The following is a 20,117-nucleotide window of genomic DNA, read 5'->3' as shown; positions in this document are numbered from 1 at the left end:
GCGGATGCCATTGAGGTACGGCTCGTAGAGTCTAGCACCGCATTGATAGCGTAGGTCGCAAACGCAGACATTTGCGTAGTTAAGGACGCCACTTGCGGCACTGCTGGACTTAAGAAAGAGTCCACCTGTGCCAGACCAGCTGAAATAGCTTGGAGCGCCCACACGGCCGCGAATGCTGGAGCAAACGACGCGCCAATAGCTTCATAGACAGATTTCAACCAAAGGTCCATCTGTCTGTCATTGGCATCTTTAAGTGAAGCCCCATCCTCCACTGCAACTATGGATCTAGCTGCAAGCCTGGATATTGGAGGGTCCACTTTTGGACACTGGGTCCAGCGTTTGACCACGTCAGGGGGAAAGGGATAACGTGTATCCTTCAGACGTTTGGAAAAACGCTTGTCCGGATAAGCATGGTGTTTCTGGATTGATTCTCTGAAGTCAGAGTGGTCCAGAAAGGTACTCAATTTCCGCTTGGGATACAGGAAATGGAATTTCTCCTGCTGGGCAGCTGCCTCCTCTGCAGAAGGGGCTGGGGGAGAAATATCCAACAGCCTATTGATGGCCGCTATAAGGTCATTTACCATGGCGTCACCATCTGGCGTATCCAAATTGAGTGCGGTGTCAGGACCAGACTCCTGATCACCCACCTCTGTCTCATCATATAGAGACCCTTCTCGCAGAGACCCTGACCCGCGTGACGACGTGGAGGGTCTCTCCCAGCGAGCTCGCTTAGGCGGCCTGGGACTGTCATCAGAGTCAGAGCCGTCAGCCTGTGATGCCTGGGACCCCCTTGAAGTACGGATTAGTTCCAACTGAGGGGGACCGGGGAACATAGACACAGCAGTGTCCATGGTCTGAGCAACTGGCCTGGACTGCAAGGTCTCCAGGATTTTTGTCATAGTTACAGACATTTTATCAGCAAAGACTGCAAATTCTGTCCCCGTCACCGGGGCAGGGTTCACAGGCGTCTCTGCCTGGGCTACCACCACCATAGGCTCTGGCTGACGAAGTGCCACTGGGACTGAACATTGCACACAATGAGGGTCGTTGGAGCCTGCTGGTAGATTAGCCCCACATGCTGTACAAGCAGTGTATACAGCCCGTGCCTTGGCACCCTTGCGTTTTGTGGATGACATGTTGCTGTCTCCTCAGAGCAATATAGGGGTATACAGCCAAGAAGCGACCGTACAGTGCAGTATATATATATATATATATATATATATATATATATATATATATATATATATATATATATATATATATATATATATATATATATATATATATATATATATATATATATATATATATATATATATATATATATATATATATATATATATATATATATATATATATGGTACAGGAAAAAGTACACCAATACACACTGTGGCACTAGTGGGGCCAGCACTAATGTGCTGCTTACCGCCCGCTAAACGCGGGTGTGTGGTCGCCAGAAATCCCTAGTCTGGGTCTCCCAGAGCCTGTGTCCGTCCTCCAGCCAGACTGCATGCAGGAATGGCTGCCGGCGTCCTGTGGAGGGGGGGGCGGGCCCTGGGCGTGCACAGACCAAAAGCGGGAAACCTGCGTCCCACTGTGCCTAGTGAGAGGGCTGGAGCATGTAAATAAGGCTCCAGCCCTCGGCGCTGACGATTGCACAGCGTCTGTCCCATTCCCTGATTGACAGGGAGGGGGCGGGAACGAAGCGGAGCTAGGCCGCAAAAGCCGGGGACTAAATTTATAAGCGCCGCCGCCGTAAAAGTGCGGTCGGCGCTAAGTCCCCGGCGCACTACAAGTCCCAGCCGCGCCGCCGCTCCGAGAGTGGCCGGCGCGGTAGTTCCCAGCACATGAAGTCACACAGCTAAGCTGCTGTGACTCAAACCCCAGCGTGGCGCGCTACTGTCCCCGGCGCACTAACACACCCAGCAAGTCTGGCGTGTGCGTGCGTGTCTGTACGGGGACACAGAGTACCTGAAAGTTGCAGGGCCTTGTCCCTGAACGGTACTCAGCTCCGTATCCAGCAGGTTCACTGGGTCTGTGGATGGAGCCCGGCCTCAGGGCTTGGGGGCCGGTAAGATCCCACTTCCTCAGAGCCCCTCAGGGGGATGGGGAAGGAAAACAGCATGTGGGCTCCAGCCTCTGTACCCGCAATGGGTACCTCAACCTTACAAACCACAAGTGGGGTAAGAAGGGAGCATGCTGGGGGCCCCATATGGGCCCTCTTTTCTTCCATCCGACATAGTCAGCAGCTACTGCTGACTAAACAGTGGAGCTATGCGTGGATGTCTGACCTCCTTCGCACAAAGCAGAAAACTGGTGAGCCAGTGATCCCACTGGGGGTGTATAGCCAGAAGGGGAGGGGCCTTACACTTTTGAGTGTAATTGCTTTGTGTGGCCTCCGGAGGCAGTGCTGTACACCCAATCGTCTGGGTCTCCCAATGGAGCGCCGAAGAAAGTTGTTCGTTAGCAGCGATGTTGCTTAGTGTGACGGGGCCTTAAGAGCAATGATTCTTCTCATTTACTGCATTACGGGATTTACTTCCCTTTGGCAGCAGATTGTGACGTGCTCTGGAGATCTGCGCGGGATCAGATTGTCCAACGCCCCATGAAAAGTCAGCAACGGACAGAAAGCTTAATAAATCTCAGGAGATCCATACCTGATGAGCTCCTCACCTGCCCATCACGCTCTTCCTACTGCCAAACTAAAGCAGATTAAATATTAATTTAAGAAAAATCCACCGAGGAAACAAAATAAAAAAAAAAAATAATAATACAGTATAAGCGGCAAAGTGGAGGGAAACACCTTGATGGGGGAGGCAGAATTAAGCCGGCATTGGCCGCATGCCCAGGTGGCAATGAATTATCAGGCAGGGATTTACAGTCTCTGAGAAGGGCATCACTGCTTAACTGTGGGGGGTGGAGGTCACAGGACCCCGGGCGAGGACAGAAAATTTACAACCAGAATGAAAAGGAGGAAAATAAAATAAAAATATATGATAGCAGAAGGGTCTAGTAGAGAAGGTCTGCATCGTACGTCTTAACCTTTATCAGTGGGGAGTCAGAAAAAATAAATAAATCACATTTATAGTCTTAAAAAGGGAACCCGTCACCAGATTTGGGGCCTATAAGCTGCGGCCACCACCAACGGGCTCTTATATATAGTATTCTAACATGCTGTATATAAGAACTCAGGCTGGGGGTATAACAAACACTTTATAATACTCACCTAGAAGGTCGCTCCGGTGCACAACAGTCGGATGGGTGTCTTGGTTCTCCGGGACCGGCGCCTCCTTTCAGCCATCTTGGTCTTCTCTCTTCTGAAGCCTTGGTGCATGACTCGTCCTACGTCATGCACACGAGCTAGCATTGAGGTCCTGCGCAGGTGCACTTTGATCTATCCTGCTCATGGCAGATCAAAGTATTGTAGTGCGCCTGCGCAGGACCTCAGTGCCGACTCGTGTGCATGACTCGTCCTACGTCATGCACCAAGGCTTCAGAAGGAGGACACCCTGTGTGCACCAGAGCAACCTTCTAGGTGAGTATTCTAAAGTGTTTACGTTCTACACAGCGGCCTGGGCTCTTATATACAGCATGTTAGAATACTATATATAAGAGCCCGGTGGTGGTGGCCGCAGCTTATAGGCCCCAAATCTGGGGACAGGTTCCCTTTATGGGTTTGTGCACAACGTCTTAGATGTGTTTGTCTACGCTGAGTTTTTCCAAGCAGAAGACGTCGTCACTTCAGGAAACACCGGTGGGGAGGTTTTTTTGTTTTCACTTGTACTGTATAAACTAGTGAACAGCCTGTAGCATGGTTGGGTCACCTCGTATCTGCTTCAAGTCTTTGGCTCCAACGACTGAATAGTATTTACAGTGCAGGGGGGAGAAATGCACTTTCACCACTTATTTATTTTAGCTCTATTTCATGTATGTGAGGGTACGTGCCCACGATCAGGATTAGAAGCGTTATAGACGCACCCAGTTTCCGCTGCATCCAAAGCGTGGCGTTGTGCAGTACAAGCGCAGTGGATGGGATTTCTACAAATCTCCTGTTCACTGTGCTTTTTTTTTCCCCCGCAGCATAAACTGACATGTGGTGCAGCTTTCAGAGCCGCAGCATGTCAATTTATGCTTGCAGAGTCGAGAATTTCTCCCGCCGAGAATAAAGAGAAAAAAAATCCGCTCCTCCCAGATCCTGATCGTGGGCACGGACGCTGCATTCTTCTACGGAGAACACTACGAGTCTCGTCAAGAGGAATGACATGGACTCTAGAATACCCCGTGCCCGGTTTGTGGGAACGTAGCCTTACAGTGAAAGCATTGGGTGCATGAACCCCAATGAGGCAAAATCCTGAAAAACTTCCTTAAAACTCCCATTATCAAATCAGAAACGCCCTTAACCAGAGTTAGGGTCTCACCAGGATTTTGGCTTCCTTCTCCTTCTTCCTCTGTCGTTCTGTCTTGCGCTCTCTCTGATGCAGGGATACCGTCTTCTGCTCCCCGAGTTCCCCTTCACCCCCTGTAGGATTGTCATCATCGGACTCCTCCACTAGACCCTCGATTAGCTCCCGTAACCGGCTTTCCTGATGGAGCAGAGACAAGAAAGGATTATTAGTAATGGACAGATCATCCATACGACAGACAGAAGTTATCTGGGATTCTCTTACACCCAATAAAATACATTGGATACCCCCAATACACATTAATATCATGAGCTCTCAGTACCCCTTGGATTGCTGCCCCTGCACCACATTTCTGGCACTGGCAGCAGAGAGATATCGTCTAAAGGCCGCTTTACACGCAGCGACATCGCTAAAGTGATGTCGTTGGGGGGGGTCACGGAATTCATGACGCACATCCGGCTGCGTTAGCGATGTTGTTGCGTGTGATACCTAGGTGCGATCGAAAATGGTCGCAAAATCGTTAATATGCTCCCCTATTCCCAAAAATAGTTGCTGCTGCAGGTACGATGTGGTTCCTCGTTCCTGCGGCAGTATACATCGCTATGTGTGACGCCGCAGGAGCGACGAACATCTCCTTACCTGCGTCCACCGGCAATGAGGAAGGAAGGAGGTGGACGGGATGTTACGTCCCGCTCATCTCCGCTTCAATTGGGCGGCCGCTTAGTGATGTCGCTGTGACGCCGCACAAACCGCCCCCTTAGAAAGGAGGCGGTTCGCCGGTCACAGCGACCTCACTAAGCAGGTAAGTAGTGTGACTGGTCCGGGAGATTTTGTGCGCCACGGGCAGCGATTTGCCCGTGACGCACAAACGATGGGGGGCGGGTACGCAGCGTGTAAAGCGGCTTTAACACTATAAAAGGGATGGCAAAAGCCGACAACTCCTTAGATGTCAGTTATTTATTGACCGATGCATTTAAGAGGTTTTACAACTATAATAGCAGGGTGCTGGTGTGTCACCCTGACAGTATGGGATGCAAAAAACCTAACTCCTCCAAAACCAAAATTTCTGCACCCTTAAGAGGCTAACTGGTAGATATACTGAAACATATACACATACCTCGGTGGGAGCTTGATCCTTGGTGGGAAACTTCAGCTGCCGCTCCAGCTTCTTCTCCTCCTTCAGCTTTTTCACTTCCACCTCGTGAGCCTTCAGCAGCAGATCCTGGGGGTAAGACATGAGAACTAAAGACTTTTGCTTTGGTAGCCGGGCAGACGCTGTATGTGCAGAACTAAACTTATTCATTTTCACACAGGTCCAAAACATCAGTCACGTAATCTCCGTGGCCGAAATCTGGGTCTATCCCTGTGTGGATCAGTACAAGGTTAAGACTCGTTGGCAACCGATAGGCCTTATCCTCTGCGTTCTGGTAGGTGCAGAAACCCCATTTAGGCCTGCAACACACATCAGTGCCACCGGTACACGTTTGGTACGTTTTTACACGTACCGGCGGCACGAGCACCCATGGTAACAGGCACACACACGTAAAGCCACATGGAACGTGTATCCATGTGGATTGTAAGTGTGTGCGTTTAACACGGCTGACATATCCGCATTTCTCCGGCATCACGCAGACACGGACCCACTAAAAAAGAGAATTTTGTTACTTACCGTAAATTCTTTTTCTTATAGTTCCGTCATGGGAGACCCAGACCATGGGTGTATAGCTACTGCCTCCGGAGGACACACAAAGTTACTACACTCAAAACGTGTAGCTCCTCCCTCCTAGCATATACACCCCCTGCTAGCCAGTTTAGTGCAAAAGCTGAAGGAGGACATCCACCCACAAGAAGAGACGGAGTAAAATCCGGCAGAACCGGAACCTCTGTCTACAACAATAACAGCCGGTGAAGACACACGGAACAAGAAACCTGCCAACAGGCATAGGGAGGGTGCTGGGTCTCCCATGACGGAACTAAGAAAAAGAATTTACGGTAAGTAACAAAATTCTCTTTTTCTTTATCGTTCCTATGGGAGACCCAGACCATGGGACGTCCTAAAGCAGTCCATGGGTGGGAATAAACAGACAACTGAGAAGCAGGAAAACCCAACTTCACAAATGGGCGACAGACGCCTGAAAGATGCGTCTGCCGAAGCCCGCGTCTGCCAAAGCAAGAGCATGCCTTGGATAGAGCTTCGAAAAAGTATGCAGACTAATTCGAGCTGCAGTCTGACAGACCTACTGAGCCGTAGCCTGGTGCCTGAAAGCCCAAAAGGCACCGACAGGTCTGATCAAATGTGCTCTGATCCCCGGCGGGGAAGGCACTTGAGTACACTTGTAGGCCTCGGAAATGGCCGACCTAAGCCAACGAACCAGGGTCGGCTTAGATACCGAGACCGCTACGCTGACTAGCAGTCAGTACCAGAGAGAGAGATGCACCGCCTAATAACGGCGGTGCGAGACACATAGATCCGGGGGGCCCGCACCAGATCCAGGATATGCAACGCTTCCTCAAAGCGATGAACAGGAGCCGGACAAAATGAAGGCAGGAAAATTGCCCCGGATAAGGTGGAAGCTATAACCACCTTAGGGAAAAAAGTCCGGAATCGGACGGAGACCACCTTGTCTTGATGCAAAAGACCAAGAAGGGGGTTACTCAGAGAGTGCAGCCAGAACTCCCTGGCGGGAAATTATAGCCACTAGAAAGACTACTTTCTGTGAGAGATGAAACAAAGAAACCTTCCTAAGAGGCGCAAAGGGGGGTTTCCGGGAACCGGGAGGACCGGATTAAGGTCCCAAGGCTCCATAGGCCGCCGGAAAGGCGGAACGATGTGAGACGCGCCCTTAAAGGGGCGCACCGGAGCCAGCCGGACAATACGCCGCTGGCAGATACTGACAGAGCAGAGACCTGTCCGTTAATGAGGGATAGTCCTAGCTGTAGACCGGACTGTGGAAGGGACAGGAGGGTCGGCAAGGCTAAAAAGGTCCAAGGACACCTTGGAGCTCGAGTCATAGCGGAAGACAACTTCAGGAAGGATACCAGAAGTCGCCAAGATCCAGGACTCAATAGCTACGCCGTCAATCTGAGAATCCAGAATTCTGACGGAAAAACCGGACCATTGAGAAAAAGTCTGAACGGTCCGGAAGATGCCATGGCAACCCAACGGACAAAAGGAGCAGGTCAGGATACCAAGCCTGCCTGGGTCAGTCTGGAGTAAGAGAATGACCCGACGGCCCCCTTTTTTACTGATCTTGCGCAGGACTCTGGGCAAGAGGTAGAGACGAAGCTGGGATCAAATATGAACCAGTGTGTCTACTGCAAAACCTGAGGATTGTGGACCACGGTTGGACAGCTGAAATAGTTTGCCTCGCAGTCTTGACATAGGATGTGGGCTGCGGCTACGGTGGACTAGGAGTCCCTTGTCCACTGAAGGATGTTGAGGCGCTAAGATTGCCAGGCGGCTGAGTGTCCCGCTCTGGAAGATGATGTAGGAAAACGCTGTCACGTTATCCGACTGAACTCGAATGTGCCTAGCCGCCCAAAGATGGTGAAGGCTTAGAGAGCTAGAATACAGCTCTGATTTCCAGCCCATTGATCTAGAGGGCTGATTCGGACAGAGTCCAAGCGCCCTGCGCTCCGCGGTGGGGATATACTGCTCCCAAGGCGGAAAGACCAGCACCCTGGTGAGGATCACCCGGGACGGGGGCAGGAAGGAGCGTCCCCGAGACAGAGTGGCCGAAACCACCACTGCAAACGAGCCCCCGGTCAGTGGCAAAACCACCACCCCGTGGAAGGAGGGAGTTCGCGTGTACAACGGGAAACATCCAGTCTGAGGACGCAGGAGAAACTGGGCAAGGAATCGCTTCCATTGACGCCACCGTCCGACCAGCACCTGTATTTGGTGTCTGATAGAATGACGTCGACCGCCAGCGGAGAGACTACTGAACGACTAAGAGCGGCTTCACAAGAGCCGACAGAGTCTCGAATTGCGTCCCTGAGAACCTCTGGTTCGAATTCAGAGTGGACTTGAACAGAATGACAAGCCACCCGAATAGGTTAGAGTGGCGAGAGTAAGCGAAGTACTCTGCTAAGAGTCTGCACTGGATGAAGCCCCGAAGAAGGCCGTCCAGGACAAACGATCACTGCCAATCCCTAGGGGTGCAGGACCCTAATCACAGCAGCCCCATGAGAATACTCGAGGGGCCGTGGCTAACCCTAAGGGAAGAGCCACAAATTGGACCACTCCGATGGCAAAACGTAGTCAACGCTGGTGTGAAACTGCGATTGACCCCTGCAGAAAGGTATCTCCAATGCCGATGGCTGCTAGGGAATCTCCTTGGGTTCTTGATTGATCCGGTGAAAAAAAACACACGGAACAAGACTGAGAGTCCATGTGAAAACGCCACACCTGACCATGCTTGAAAAGCTAAGATCCAGGTCGGAAGGCACCGCCCTGTTCGGGGACTAGACATAGATTTAAACAAAAATCTCAGAACCGTTCCTAGTCGGGAGCCGGAAGGAGGTGACAGAAAAAAAATCTGTTTGGCGGGTGGACAGAATTCCATCCCGTAGCCATGGGAGATATAATCCCGCCCCCACTGAACGGAGACGTGTTAGAACCATACGTCGCCAAGTGGAGAGAACCTGCCACCGACCAGGAGAAGGTTGGCGGCTAGATAGCCCGGAGGAAGCTGACTGAGTGGCAGCATCTCCTGCGGTCTTCTGAAGACGCAGCTTCAAGCCAATTGGTTCTGTGAACCTAGGCCGAGCTAGAGGACGATCAGATGGAGGAACGGAACCACCGAAACCTCAACTGATTCCTGCCCTGGACAGGTACCCTGTTGGTGGCAAGGAAGAGCTCTCCCCTCCGAGAGTGTCCTAAATGTCATCCAGTTGGTTTCGAAGAGACTGGTCCCCCCAAAGGGGAGCCCAGGAAGGAACCTCCATAGAGGCATCTGCCTTCCATTTCCGAACAGGAGCCTGCGGATAGCGAGGAAAGTAGTCAAAACCACCGCCGTGCGGTGTCCCGCATGGCAGACTTGGCAGAGGATGAAAAGACTGAAGTCTGGAAGTTCAGGCAACCGTCTTGGGCATAGAGTCCCTATGAGGGAATGCCTCTCCTCTGAGGAGTCATCAGCCACTGACATAACGGTCCGGGCTGAGCCACCTGAGGTGAATGAGCCCACCTCTTGACTACCATTGGACATGGGAAAAACAGTCCTCAGAATCACGCTTCATAGGAAGCGACTGTCAGAGCGGACTCTGGGCTGGTCACAGGGGCCTGAAAACTGGAGTGGTTAAGGAATACACGTTGTGTTCACCTAGATAAGGTAACTCCGGCGGATTGAGGTCCAGTACAAAATTAATGTACCGTGGGATCCTTATAGAGGTGCCGTCAGCCACTGATACAACTATCCGGGCTAAAAGTCTAGACACCGGAGTGGCCACCCTTGGCGAATGAGTACACTCCTTGATCACCTCCGATGGGAGGGAAGACAGGCAGCAGAACCCCGCTGTGGGATCTGCAGGACAGGCTGTGGGCTTGGACGCAGCGGGCTGAAAACTGGAGTGGTTAAGGAACACACTCTTCGTCTTGTTAAAGGTATACTGATGCATTTCTGCCAGCGGGGAATACTGCCCTGATACAGGCGGATGGAGGCCCAATAGAATAATGGACACAATCCAATCATCCGCATCCGCGTCACCTACGGACGGATCAAGTACCTAAAGTAGCGTCCGAGCCCCTGGTAGAGACATCCTCCTCGTCCAGTGAGTCAGCTCGTAACGGAGCTGCGGGACGGGGAGGACAGGGGACCCTGCGTCTCCCTGTCAGGAGGACGGGGTCTGTGAGCTTTGCTGAGCAAGCAGAAAACGCCCTGAGAAGGGGGCTGCATGCTCAGCAGATGCCGGGACAGCCGACCCCTGGAAAACAGATTCCCCCAGGGGTCAGCCACCGAACCCGGAGCAGCTGGGGGGACCATGAATGAGCCCCCAAGCTGAGGGGCCACAGTGGTTAGGAGCTCGGTACAGCCGTACGAGACTACCAGCAGTGGATAATAAAAACAGCCTGCAGCCTCGCTCTGTGAGACCTGCTGCAGAGGTGGGGGGCTCTGTCTAGAATACCCAAGACAGGGGTTCAGCCTGGGGAAGACTCCAGGCTGAGGCACCACCACATAAGAACCATTACAGTATGATCTATGCCGGTTCAGGCAATATTACAGCCTTGGAGCTTTGCTCCTAGAGAGACATGCTGCTGAGGAAGAGGTTCTGTAATAAAGAATTAACCCCTTCAGAATGCCCTGATAGTGTATAAAAGTGCACAACCAGAGGTTGTGACTTATCAGGCCGCTATTGTGAGTGCCCCCCCGGGTTCCAAGCCTGGACCCCCAGCCAGATATCCACCCCCTCTGCACTGCAGAGCAGCCAGCGCCGATCAGCGTACTAAGAACGCTGAGAAAATGGCGCCAGAGTGAGGGGGGGGGGCGGGGGTTAACCCAGGAGCGGGAACGGAGGGCTAAGGAGATGTACAGGGGAGGGAATCATCTCCTCAAGAAGGAGTGTCCCCCCCTGTGCAGGGCGGCCGGCGGTCGGCGCTGCAGTGTCCCCCTGCATGGCTGACATGCAGGGGAACAAAACGAAACTAGGCCGCGGCTGAAGCCGGGGCCTAGAGTTATGCACGCGGCCGACAATCAGGCATCATCGGCGCGGTTCTCAGTAAAAACTGTGGAACCGGCCGGAAACACATTAAAAAGCAGCGTTATCAAAGAAAATCACTGTCCCACCAATAAAAGTGCCCCACATTGCAGAAGGACCCTTAAATAACGTCTCTATACTTAGCTTTGAGACGCAGGGTCCAGTCCCTGGTGGGGTGGGGGTCCAGTGCTCCGTCCAGCAGGGTCCTGCACAAGGGCTGCGGATGGAGGCCGGTCTCCTGCAAGGCAGTGAGAACCGTGTTGGCTCTAACTTCAAGCCAGAGCCCCTAAGGGATGTTGAAGGAGCGCGGCATGAAGGGATTTCTGCCCTGAAGTCAACCTTAACAGCACCGCCGCCAGGGGGGTGTGAAGGGACATGCCGGGGGTCCAGTGGACCCGCTTTTCTTCCAAATCTTTAAAAAAAAAATGAAAAATCAAAAAAAGGATGCATGTGTGTGTGATCCTCCTGACACAAAGCATGAAACTGGCTAGGTCTGGCTAGCAGGGGGTGTATATGCTAGGAGGGAGGAGCTACACGTTTTGAGTGTAGTAACTTTGTGTGTCCTCCGGAGGCAGTAGCTATACACCCATGGTCTGGGTCTCCCATAGGAACGATAAAGAAATCAATGGGTCTGCCTGCACGTACATGACACATAGCATTAAAGTGTGCTTTCCGTACCATCTGTGTGTTTTTTTTTTGATATGGTGAAACGGATCAAGACAAACGGACATGACACGTACGTATCTCACGCATACACGGACATTCAACACACACGCACGGCGAGCATACGCCATCACACGGATGTCACACGCACCGGAGAAACGGACATCAAAAACGGAACACGGACCCGAAAGAAGGGAATTTTGTTACTTACCGTAAATTCCTTTTCTTCTAGCTCCTATTGGGAGACCCAGACAATTGGGTGTATAGCTTCTGCCTCCGGAGGCCACACAAAGTATTACACTTTAAAAAGTGTAACCCCTCCCCTCTGCCTATACACCCCCCGTGCATCACGGGCTCATCAGTTTTGGTGCAAAAGCAGGAAGGAGGAAACTTATAAATTGGTCTAAGGTAAATTCAATCCGAAGGATGTTCGGAGAACTGAAACCATGAACCAAAAGAACAATTCAACATGAACAACATGTGTACACAAAAGAACAACAGCCCGAAGGGAACAGGGGCGGGTGCTGGGTCTCCCAATAGGAGCTAGAAGAAAAGGAATTTCCGGTAAGTAAACAAAATTCCCTTCTTTGTCGCTCCATTGGGAGACCCAGACAATTGGGACGTCCAAAAGCAGTCCCTGGGTGGGTAAAAGAATACCTCGATAAAAAAAGACGAAAACGACCCCCTCTTACAGGTGGGCAACCGCCGCCTGAAGGACTCTCCTACCTAGACTGGCGTCTGCCAAAGCATAGGTATGCACCTGATAGTGTTTCGTGAAAGTGTGCAGACTAGACCAGGTAGCTGCCTGACACACCTGCTGAGCCGTAGCCTGGTGCCGCAATGCCCAGGACGCACCCACGGCTCTGGTAGAATGGGCTTTCAGCCCCAAAGGAAGCGGAAGCCCAGAAGAACGGTAGGCTTCAAGAATCGGTTCCTTGATCCACCGAGCCAAGGTTGACTTGGAAGCCTGCGAACCCTTACGCTGGCCAGCGACAAGGACAAAGAGGGCATCTGAACGGCGCAGGGGCGCCGTGCGAGACACGTAGAGCCGGAGTGCTCTCACCAGATCTAATGAGTGCAAATCCTTTTCACATTGGTGAATTGGATGAGGGCAAAATGAAGGTAAGGAGATATCCTGATTGAGATGAAAAGGAGATACCACCTTAGGGAGAAATTCCGGGACCGGACGCAGAACCACCTTATCCTGGTGAAAAACCAGGAAGGGGATTTGCATGACAGCGCTGCCAGCTCCGACACTCTACGGAGCGATGTAACTGCCACTAGAAATGCCACCTTCTGCGAAAGACGTGATAAAGAGACATCCCGCAGCGGCTCGAAAGGTGGTTTCTGAAGAGCCGTTAGCACCCTGTTAAGGTCCCAGGGTTCCAGCGGACGCTTGTAAGGTGGGACTATGTGGCAAACTCCCTGCAGGAACGTGCGGACCTGCGGAAGCCTGGCTAGACGCCTTTGAAAAAATACGGATAGTGCTGATACTTGTCCCTTGAGAGCCGAGAGACAAACCCTTGTCCATTCCGGATTGAAGGAATGAAAGAAAAGTGGGTAAGGCAAAGGGCCACGGAGTAAAACCATTATCAGAGCACCAGGATAAGAAGATCCTCCAAGACCTGTGATAGATCTTGGCGGACGTTGGTTTCCTGGCCTGTCTCATGGTGGCAATGACATCTTGAGATAACCCTGAGGACGCTAGGAGCCAGGACTCAATGGCCACACAGTCATGTTGAGGGCCGCAGAATTCAGATGGAAAAACGGCCCTTGTGACAGCAAGTCTGGGCGGTCTGGGAGCGCCCACGGTTGACCCACCGTGAGATGCCACAGATCCGGGTACCACGACCGCCTCGGCCAATCTGGGGCGACGAGAATGGCGCGACGACAGTCGGACCTGATTTTGCGCAGCACTCTGGGCAGCATCGCCAGAGGAGGAAATACATAGGGCAGTCGAAACTGCGACCAATCCTGAACTAATGCGTCCGCCGCCAGAGCTCTGTGATCTTGAGACCGGGCCATGAATGCCGGGACTTTGTTGTTGTGCCGTGACGCCATGAGATCGACGTCCGGCGTTCCCCAGCGGTGACAGATCTCTCGAAACACGTCTGGGTGAAGAGACCATTCCCCCGCGTCCATGCCCTGTCGACTGAGAAAATCTGCTTCCCAGTTTTCTACGCCCGGGATGTGAACTGCGGAGATGGTGGAAGCTGTGGCTTCCACCCACTGCAGAATCCATCGGACTTCCTGGAAGGCTTGACGACTGCGAGTGCCGCCTTGGTGGTTGATGTATGCAACGGCAGTGGCGTTGTCCGACTGGATACGGATCTGCCTGCCCTCCAGCCACCGATGAAAGGCCAATAGGGCTAGATACACTGCCCTTATCTCCAGAATATTGATCTGAAAGGATGACTATCGGAGTCCAGGTTCCCTGAGCCCTGTGATGGAGAAAAACCGCCCCCCACCCTGACAGGCTCGCGTCCGTGGTGACCACAGCCCAGGTGGGGGGTAGGAAGGATTTTCCCTGCGACAGAGAGTTGGGAAGGAGCCACCACTGAAGAGACGTCTTGGTTGCAAGGGAAAGAGACGTTCCTGTCGAGGGAAGCCGACCTCCTGTCCCATTTGCGGAGAATGTCCCACTGGAGTGGCCGCAGATGGAATTGCGCGAAGGGCACTGCCTCCATCGCTGCCACCATCTTCCCCAGGAAGTGCATGAGGCGCCTCAAGGGGTGTGACTGACCCCGAAGAAGAGATTGCACCCCTGCCTGCAGCGAAAGCTGTTTGTCCAGCGGTAGCATGACTACCGCTGACTGAGTATGAAACTCCATCCCAAGGTACGTCAGTGATTGGGTCGGTGTCAACTTGGATTTTGGGAAGTTGATGATCCACCCGAACTGCTGGAGAGTCGCCAGAGCGACGGAAAGACTGTTTTGACACGCCATCTGAGAGGGTGCCCTGACCAGAAGATCGTCTAAGTAGGGAATCACCGAGTAGCCCTGAGAGAGTGTAGGACCGCCACAACAGATGCCATGACCTTGGTGAACACCCTTGGGGCTGTCGCCAGGCCGAAAGGCAAAGCCACGAACTGAAGGTGTTCGTCCCCGATGGCGAAACGCAAAAAGCGTTGATGTTCGGGTGCGATCGGCACATGGAGATAAGCATCCTTGATGTCGATCGATGCTAGGAAGTCTCCTTGTGACATCGAAGCGATGACCGAGCGGAGAGATTCCATCCGAAACCGTCTGGTGCTCACATGTCTGTTGAGCAGTTTGAGGTCCAGAACGGGACGGAACGAGCCGTCCTTCTTTGGCACCACAAACAAGTTGGAGTAAAAGCCGCGACCATGTTCCTGGGGGGGGAACAGGGATCACAACTCCTTCTGTCTTCAGAGCGTCCACCGCCTGAAAAAGTGCATCGGCCTGAGCGGGGGGCGGGGAGGTTCTGAAGAAACGAGTCGGGGGACGAGAGCTGAACTCTATCCTGTAACCGTGAGACAGAATGTCTCTCACCCATCGGTCTTGCACATGTGGCCACCAGGCGTAGCAAAAGCGGGAGAGCCTGCCACCGACCGAGGATGCGGTTCGGGGATGCCGAGAGTCATGAGGAGGCCGCCTTGGAAGCAGTGCCTCCTGCGGCCTTTTGGGGGCGTGACTTGGACCGCCACGCATAGGAGTTCCTCTGGCCTTTCTCCGGCCTGCTGGACGAAGAGGATTGGGGCTTGGCGGAGGGACGAAAGGACCGAAACCTCGATTGTATTTTCCGTTGCTGAGGTCTCTTCGGTTTGGACTGGGGTAAGGAGGAGTCCTTTCCCTTGGATTCCTTAATAATCTCATCCAATCGTTCGCCAAACAAGCGGTCGCCAGAAAACGGCAAACCGGTTAAGAACCTCTTGGAAGCCGAGTCTGCCTTCCATTCGCGCAGCCACATGGCCCTGCGGACTGCCACAGAGTTAGCGGATGCCACCGCTGTACGGCTAGCAGAGTCTAGAACTGCGTTCATGGCGTAGGAAGAAAAAGGCTGACGCCTGAGAAGTCAAAGACGCAACCTGCGGAGCAGAATTACGTGTGACCGCAGTAATCTCAGCCAGACAAGCTGAGATAGCTTGGAGTGCCCACACGGCTGCAAAAGCCGGGGCAAAAGACGCGCCCGTGGCTTCATAGATGGATTTCACCAGGAGCTCTATCTGCCTGTCAGTGGCATCCTTTAGCGATGAGCCATCTGCAACCGATACCACAGATCTAGCCGCCAATCTAGAGACTGGAGGATCCACCTTGGGACATTGAGCCCAACCCTTAACTACGTCAGAGGGGAAGGGGTAACGTGTGTCAGTAAGGCACTTAGTAAAGCGCTTGTCCGGAACCGCTCTGGGCTTCTGGACAGCATCTCTGAAGTTAGAGTGATCGAAAAACGCACTCCGTGTACGTTTAGGGAACCGAAACTGGTGTTTCTCCTGCTGAGACGCCGACTCCTCTACAGGTGGCGGCGGGGGAGATATATCTAACACCTGGTTGATGGACGAGATAAGGTCATTTACTAAGGCGTCCCCTTCAGGTGTATCAAGATTGAGGGCAACGTCAGGGTCAGAGCCCTGAGCTGCGACGTCCGCCTCGTCCTCCAGAGAGTCCTCAAGCTGGGAACCCGAGCAGCGTGAAGAAGTCGGGGAAGATTCCCAGCGGGCCCGCTTAGCCGGTCTGGGACTGTGGTCCGGGCCGGAGTCCTCCACATGAGACCTAGGGCCCCCCCTGGGAACATGCTGCGGCGCGGACAGAGGGGCCTGGAGGCGACGATCCAACAGGGGCCGGGGCCTGTGTAAGGACCGGTCTGGACTGCAAAGCTTCAAGCAGCTTGGCAGACCATTTGTCCATAGACTGAGCCATGGATTGTGAGAGTGACTCAGAGTTTCTCAGCAAAAACTGCAAACTCTGTCCCTGCCGCCTGGACAGGGGGAGCAAGGGGTTCTACCTGAGCCGAGGGGCCCACTAGTGACCGAGGCTCCGGCTGAGCAAGCAAAACAGGGGTTGAGCATTGCTCACAGTGAGGGTAGGTGGAACCCGCAGGTAACATAGCCCCACAAGAGGTACAGGTTGCAAAAGAAGGGAATTTTGTTTACTTACCGTAAATTCCTTTTCTTCTAGCTCCAATTGGGAGACCCAGACAATTGGGTGTATAGCTATTGCCTCTGGAGGCCACACAAAGTATTACACTTAAAAGTGTAAGGCCCCTCCCCTTCTGGCTATACACCCCCAGTGGGATCACTGGCTCACCAGTTTTAGTGCCAAAGCAAGAAGGAGGAAAGCCAATAACTGGTTTAAAGACCAATTCAATCCGAGGAAACATCGGAGAACTGAACCATACCACATGAACAACATGTGTACCCGAAAAAACAGAAAAACCCCGAGAAAACAGGGCGGGTGCTGGGTCTCCCAATTGGAGCTAGAAGAAAAGGAATTTACGGTAAGTAAACAAAATTCCCTTCTTCTTTGTCGCTCCATTGGGAGACCCAGACAATTGGGATGTCCAAAAGCAATCCCTGGGTGGGTAAAAGAATACCTCATGATAGGGCCGTCAAACGGCCCTCTCCTACAGGTGGCCAACCGCCGCCTGAATGACTTATCTACCTAGGCTGGCGTCTGCCGAAGCGTAGGTATGCATCTGATAATGCTTGGTAAAAGTAAGTAGACTCGACCAGGTGGGTGCCTGACACACCTGCTGAGCCGTAGCCTGGTGCCGTAATGCCCAGGATGCACCCACGGCTCTGGTAGAATGGGCCTTCGGCCTTGAGAGAACCAGAAGCCCAGTAGAACTGTAGGTTTCAAGAATTGGTTCCTCGATCCCCCGAGCCAGGGTGGATCTGGAAGCTTGCGACTGTTTACGCCGACCAGCGACAAGGACAAAGAGTGCATCCGGGTGGCGCAGGAGCGCCATGCGGGAAGTAGAACCTGAGTGCTCTCACCAGAACCAACAGATGCAAATCTTTCTGAAATTGATGGACTGGACGAGGACACAAAGAAGGTGAGGTGATATCCTGATTGATATGAAAATGGGATACCACCTTAGGGAGAAATTCCGGAACCGGACGCAGAACTACCCTGTCCTGGTGAAGGACCAGGAAGGGAGTTTGTATGAGAGCGTTGCTAGCTCGGAAACTCTCCTAAGAGACGAGACCGTTACTAGAAGGCCACTTCCCGTGAAAAACGGGAAGGGAGACATCCTTCAAAGGCTCGAAAGGCGGCATCTGGAGAGCAATTAGAACCTTGTTCAGATCTCAAGGCTCTAACGGCCGCTTGTACGGAGTGCTGAGAAGACAAACTCCCCGTAGGAACGTGCGTACCTGAGGAAATCGTCGTTTCTGAAAAAATACAGATCGCGCTGAGACTTGTCCCTAAAGGGAACTGAGCGACAACCCATTTTCCTACCTAGATTGCAGGAAGGAAGGAAACATAGACGATGCAACCGGCCAGGGAGAAACACCCTGCGCCGAGCACCGAGATAAGAACATCTTCCACGTCCTGTGGTCAATCTTGGCGGACGTTGGTATGCTAGCCTGTCTCATGGTGGCAACCACGTCCAGAGGTAATCCTGACGACACTAGGTTCCAGGACTCAATGCCACACCATCCGGTTGAGGGCCGTAGAATTCAAATGGAAGAATGGCCCTTGAGACAGCCAGTCTGATTGGTCTGGTAGTGCCCCCGGTTAGCCTACCGTGAGGCACCACAGAACCGAGTACCACAACATCCTCGGCCAATTTGTAGCGACGAGGATGGCGCGGCCGCAGTCGGTCTTGATCTAGCGCAGTACTCTGGGCAACAATGCCAGAGGTGGTACCTAAGGGAGCTGGAACTGCGACCAATGCTGAACTAAGGCGTTTGCCGCCAGAGCTCGATGATTGTGAAACCGTGCCATGAAGCTGGCACATTGTTGTTGTGCCGTGACGCCATTAGATCGACGTCCGGCCTCTGTCAGCGGCGCCAGATCTCCTGAAACCCGTCCGGGTGAGGAGACCATACTCTTTCGGCCACACCTCAGCGACTTAGGAAGTCAGCTTCCTAGTTTCCACACTTGGGATGTGAATTGTGGATATGGTGGATGCCGTGTCATCCACCCACATCAGAACCTGCCGGACTTCCTGGAAGGCTTGCCGGTTGCACGTTCTTCCTTGGTGGTTGATGTATGCCACCGCTGTGGAGCTGTCCGACTGAAGTCGGATATGCTTGCTTTCCAGCCGCTGTTGGAAGGTTTGTAGGGCAAGATACACTGCTCTGTGTTCAAGAACATTGATCTGAAGAGTGGACTCTTGCTGAGTCCACGTACCCTGAGCGCTGTAGTGGAGAAAAACTGCTCCCCACCCTGATAGACTCGCGTCTGTCGTAACTATCGCCCAGGACGGGGATAGGAAGGACCTTCTTTTTGACCAAGAGGTGAGAAGAAGCCACCACCGTAGAGATTCCTTGGCCGCCTGAGAAAGAACGACGACTCTGTTGAGGGACGTCGACTCCTTGTCCCATTGGCGGAGAATGTCCCATTGTAGTGGACGCAGTAAAACTGCGCGAAAGGAACTGCCTCCATTGCTACCATCTTACGTAGGAAGTGCATGAGGCGTCTCAATGTGTGCGACTGGTTCTTAAAGAAGAGCTTGCAGCCCGTAGTGAATGCTGTTTGTCTAGCGGCAGCTTCACTATCGCTGAGAGAGTAAGAAACTCTATGCCTAGATATGTTATCGATAGGGTCGGGGTCGGATCTGACTTTAAAAAGTTGATGATCCACCCAAAACTCTAGAGAGTCTCCAGCGCAACGTTCGGGCAGTGTTGGCATGTTTCCTAAGAGAGTGCCTTGACAAGTAGATCGTCTAAATACGGGACCACAGAGTGACCCTGAGAGTGCAGGACTGTGACTACTGCTGCCCTGACCTTGGCGAAGACCAGTTGGACTGTCGCTAGCCGGAAGGTAGAGCTACGAACAGAAGGTGTTCGTCTCCTATAACGAAGCGTAGAAACGCTAGTGCTCTGGATCAATCGGCACGTGTGGATAAGCATCCTTGATGCCTAACGATGCTAGGAAATATCCTTGGGACCTTGAGGCGATGACATGGCGGAGGGATTCCATCCGGAACCGCCTGGTGTCCACGAGCTTGCTGAGCATTTTTAGATCCAGAACGGGACGGAACGGCCCGTTGTTATAGGTACCGCAAAGAATTTGGGGTAAACCGTGACCTTGTTCCTGAAGAGGAACGGGGGTCATCACTCTTTCTGCCTATAGAGTGCACCCTGTTTGCAGAAGAGCAGCGGCCCGGCCGGGAGGTGGAGAAATTCTGAAGAATCGAGTTGGGGGACGAGAAGTGAGCTCTATCCTGTAC

The 20,117-nt window shown here is 52.8% G+C and overlaps 1 protein-coding gene across 1 annotated transcript in view; it reads right to left on the bottom strand.

Moving 5' to 3' along the window:
• NOP53 (NOP53 ribosome biogenesis factor) overlaps positions 1-20,117 on the bottom strand; it is a 70,013-nt gene that overhangs the window by 32,918 nt on the left and 16,978 nt on the right. The window contains exons 7-8 of the mRNA XM_075324845.1: positions 5,521-5,625; positions 4,419-4,583 (exon numbers count right to left, since the gene is read on the bottom strand). Coding sequence (XP_075180960.1) covers positions 4,419-4,583; positions 5,521-5,625 — 270 coding nt within the window. The remainder of the gene's footprint in view (positions 1-4,418; positions 4,584-5,520; positions 5,626-20,117) is intronic.

The sequence above is a fragment of the Anomaloglossus baeobatrachus genome, chromosome 9 (assembly GCF_048569485.1).
Source record: "Anomaloglossus baeobatrachus isolate aAnoBae1 chromosome 9, aAnoBae1.hap1, whole genome shotgun sequence".
In the NCBI taxonomy this organism is placed as follows: Eukaryota; Metazoa; Chordata; class Amphibia; order Anura; family Aromobatidae; genus Anomaloglossus; species Anomaloglossus baeobatrachus.
Note: the sequence above shows the minus strand (reverse complement) of the source record. Positions and strands in the feature narration are given on the sequence as shown.